Raw genomic sequence first — 4,312 nt, 5'->3', positions numbered from 1 at the left:
ATACATATTGCACAACTCATGGCCATGGATTTGTTCATGCATCTCCACCATGCAATTAGACAACCAAACATTTACCATATTTTAGATATCGAGCAATTAGTACATGGAGTGCACTCCAAATATTAATTTTCCAAAAAAGTTCTCCAGCGATGTACTAACATAGATGCTATTGGTTGAGAGGCTGCATCCAACGATCGAGAAATATCAATGGACAAGGTATGATAGCCCAAAACGTGTTACTATAAATTATAGAGGGTGATAATAGATCGAAGGTTGATCAACTTTTCTTTCCATACATTGATCATGTTGTGAGTTCAACGCTAAGGTGTTTTCATCCCTAATCATCGTCGTTAATGAGCAGACATCATGTACCATTTGTGGGATGTTTATTTATACAGTTACATGTTTTTTTTACACAAATCGACTTACGATCACACCAATGCCCGCATTCGTTCGGAAATTCTTGACCCGTCTATGCCAATTCTGGTGCTGAAAGCCTGCACAATAACAAGAGAGAAATTTATGAAATTAGTTAACTTAATTTGATGCCATGTAGATAACTTTATAATATGATATTTAGATAGAAAATCCTCCATCACAATATGCAATTTTCTTGGAAGCGTCATCTAATTGAATTTAGCTCATACATTGTGGCCAAAAGAGAGAGGCAAACAAAGATGGAAATCAATACAAACTTCTAGGCCAGCTTTCCCCCTTCTTTCATTTCTTTCTATCGTTCTACAGCCTAAGAAAATGATTGGAGAGGGATCTATAGCCCCACAGTTTCACATACGCACAGGGACACTCTAATATTTTCTTTTGTGCCTTCTACTTGTGTATATGTTGCTATTTCAGTTTAATGTTACCTTAGAAACTAACATTACCCGTCAGATGAGTATGAACACATATTTTTTATAAGGCTATCGATCCAAGGTTCCAAAAAGGAAAAATAATATTTTGACACAAAAATCATTTCAATCAGCAAATAATGCTTTTAATGATACAATTTTCATGCCATATAAACTATATTTTATTAGTATAATTAATTATTGGTCGAAACCTTCATCCTAGGACTCGTGTGCGCATTACGTTTTGCAGTGGATGTATGTACGTACCCGGGAGTGTATAGTGTAGAATATTCTGTCGAATGCAACAAAGTAATTAGCGTTAATGATGACGGCCCCTTCTTCCTCAAGAATGGTGACCACCTCATGGAGCTTGATAGGCCTCTCCGTGCTGCATATCAGCCTCACCTCCATGCTTGCATCGTCATATTGCCGCACCTCCACTACCCGTGGTGCTGCCTCCAATTTTTTTCCTCCTTCTGGTGACCCCGCACCGCTGCTCTTGGTAGCAGTGATAGTGGGCGTCGAGATGCCACTAACTCCCAGTAAGGTAGCCATGGCTTGTGCAGAGGCCTTCTTGTGTTGTAGATCATCGACCCGTTCCTTGAGCTTCTTGATGTATGATGCCGCCGCATCCAGGCTGCCTAGCTGGCTCAATGTATCCTATATATGCATTAAAGGAACAATAATATAAACATATTATGAAGTGATTTTTTTATTTGATGACATGATTTCCTTGGCTGATAGTTTTGATAATGGACGAGTTGTATTTTTTCCCAGTTTATTTATGGTGATGCATGTGATTACACGGAACAAACCTTTTGGATTTGAAACTATATTATTCATCCTAAAGTCTGACTCGTGCAGCTGCGCTCGTTCGTTCGCGCGAGCGCACGCGCTCCAGCCGTCAGATGCGATGATAGCGACAGCTAAGGGGACCGCGTCCCATAATTACGGAAGAGATACTAACGCGCATGCATGTGCTAACACACTCTTTATTCCGTTTCATTTTAAAAAAAAGTAATAACTTTTCAACCGAGCGTCGAAACAAAGATCCGTTTTCACCGTTAGGTTTCTCGCGACGAGATCTTCAAAACTAGATCCCATATGAGCACGTTTTGATAATTTTTAAAAAAGAAGCAACTTTGATCCTAAACGAGGCAACTTTAGTTTTAAACATAAGCAACTTTTATTAAATTATATGTACTAATGAATTTATCAAGCAAGTATGTCATATACCACTTAGAAATCACGGCAAATTATATTTTTGACCGTATATGGGCAACTAAGCATCTTCGGCAGCCAACTTTGGTGATGACAACATATTTTTTGATAGGATTGCATGGATTTGCCAGGACAGTTGCTTGGTTTTGTTATTGAAATTGTTTGTTTTTTGTTAAGATGGTTGCTTGGTTTTGTTAGGTCAGTTGCTTGGTTTGCTTAGACATTATGCATTGTGTGTTTTGATAATGTAGTTGCATGGATTTGCCAAGACAGTTGCTTGGTTTTGTTAGGATAGTTGCTTAGTTTTGTTAGGACAGTTGCTTGATTTATTAGGACAATCGATTGTTTTTGTTATGGCAGTTGCTTGGTTTACTAGGACAGTTGCTTGGTTTACTAGGACAGATGCTTGGTTTGTTAGGTCAGTTGCTTGGTTTTTACACAAACCAAGATGATAAGAAGTCATATTAGACAAACAAGAAGAGTTGCTTATTGATAACACTAAAGTTGCCTATATACCACACAGAGTTGCTAAAATAAGTTCATTGAAACCTATCCATATGGGATCTAGTTTTGAAGAACTCGTCGCAAGAAACCCAATGGTGAAAACGGATCTGAATTTCGATACTCGAATCAAAAGTTATGGCTTTTTAAATTTTTCGAAACTCAAATTAATGCATGCGAACTGACGTGGCAGAGCATTTTCCTAATCACGCGGGGGACAACAGAGTGTGATTGTTTTCGCGCGCGGGTGGCTGATTTTCCGTTTCTGGCTGTCTGATAGCGCGCGCGGGCGGCTCCTTCCTTTTCTGGGAGAGTGCTCGGGGCTACGATCGGGCGCCGTTGCGCCTGCAAGCCACGTCCATTATTCATAGCATCTTGTGTAAACCCATACTTTCAAACACCGCGCTATCTCGGCGCTATAGCGTTTAGAGGGGCATCATCATGCTAAGTCGATTACCACCAATTCACACGCTATAGCACTAGTTAGCGTGCTAACACTTCTTCCGCTATTTGCCATAATCCACTATTTATAATATGGCTATGGGATCAATTGATGCAGAGGTCGCGGCAATCCTCCTTTTCGAAAGAAAAAAACAATGTGGTTGTACTTTGCACTTGTTTTCCAACCGACCTCGACATGCCATGAACTCCAAAAAATAGTACCTAATGTGAAAATAAATGCCCAGCAAACACTCCTAGTTAACATTCTCCACTTAAATATTCACAATATAAACTCATTAGTTTTTGGAGAGGACGAGATCATCACATAATAAACATGGAGAATTGGAGAGAAACAACTAGCTAGCTATCAATCAACTGTATAAGAAAAAAGGGAACAAGCTAGCATGTGAAGAGAAGTGTGTTCTTTCATTACAGCGTGGGGGGAGTGTTCTTTTGGGATGAGGGACGCGAGCTTCTCGCAGAGCGCCTTCATGCGCTGCCTCCTCTCCCTCTCCGACCTCTTCTTCTCCATCGGTGACGCCGTGCCGCCGGTCACCCTGGCCTTCATCTCCATCTAGCTTAGCAGGGAGAGATCGATCAGCAGCCACGGTCTTAATGCTCTAGAACGAAATTTAAATGTAATGGAGAAGAAGATACCGAGGTGGAGGCAGATGCTAGGTTCATGGCGGCAGCTCTAGCTAGGTAGGTAGGATGCGATGGAGGAGGAAAAAGGAGTGCGTGGCAAGGGCTGGCCGGATCTGAGGATATATGCTAGGCCAATGGGTGTATAGAAAAAATGCCAGGTATATATTGTGTTCAAAATGTGTGTACAGATATACGAGGTATATGTGTGGCTACAGTAGTGGATTTCAGTACGTACACATGCTATTGGTTGGAGTGGGATGGAGAAATTTCAACGGAGCTTTGCAGCTGCGTGTTGCTGTTATATGCTAGCAGGAGCGTACGAACGTATTGCAAAGCTCCGTGTGTTCCGGTGACAAAGCTGACAGCAGCCTGTGCGTGGATCCATTGGTTAAACACGTAGGATCCAGCGTATAACTCCCGGCCGTGGGCGATATATACAACAAGCATAGCATGCATGCAGGATTGGATGCAAGTGGGAGTGGGCCTTCTGCCATATGTACCTAGGCACAATAAACCTTTTTTTTTTTTTGCCAAAATGTCAGATTCATGAAAAAGATTCACCGAAAGTACAAATCACCTCAAACATAATAAAAATTACATCGTGGTTCATGGACAACCGAACGACCATTGCCTCCGCCAGAACGAGCCGTCGACGC

At 41.4% G+C, this 4,312-nt stretch overlaps 1 protein-coding gene across 1 annotated transcript; it reads right to left on the bottom strand.

Annotated features, from left to right (window-relative positions):
* Positions 1 to 431: 431 nt before the first annotated feature.
* On the bottom strand, positions 432 to 3,585 carry LOC109769323 (transcription factor bHLH168-like). The gene is made up of 3 exons (XM_020328075.1): positions 3,445 to 3,585; positions 1,116 to 1,508; positions 432 to 497 (listed from the first exon to the last, which is right to left on the bottom strand). The coding sequence occupies exons 1-3, from the start codon at positions 3,583 to 3,585 to the stop codon at positions 432 to 434; spliced, it is 600 nt and encodes a 199-aa protein (XP_020183664.1).
* Positions 3,586 to 4,312: the final 727 nt, after the last annotated feature.

The sequence above is a fragment of the Aegilops tauschii genome, chromosome 3 (assembly GCF_002575655.3).
Source record: "Aegilops tauschii subsp. strangulata cultivar AL8/78 chromosome 3, Aet v6.0, whole genome shotgun sequence".
In the NCBI taxonomy this organism is placed as follows: Eukaryota; Viridiplantae; Streptophyta; class Magnoliopsida; order Poales; family Poaceae; genus Aegilops; species Aegilops tauschii.
The sequence above is the reverse complement of the archived record's forward strand: the minus strand, read 5'-3'. Positions and strand labels throughout refer to the sequence as shown.

Bases quoted from the DNA above. Each gene is read 5' to 3' on its own strand.
- LOC109769323 (XM_020328075.1), bottom strand. From the start codon at position 3,585: ATGGAGATGAAGGCCAGGGTGACCGGCGGCACGGCGTCACCGATGGAG. The intron at 1,509-3,444 runs GTAATGAAAGAA...ATGCATATATAG, and splicing joins AAGAACACTCCCCCCACGCT to GATACATTGAGCCAGCTAGG. The intron at 498-1,115 runs GTACGTACATAC...GTTATTGTGCAG, and splicing joins TCTACACTATACACTCCCGG to GCTTTCAGCACCAGAATTGG.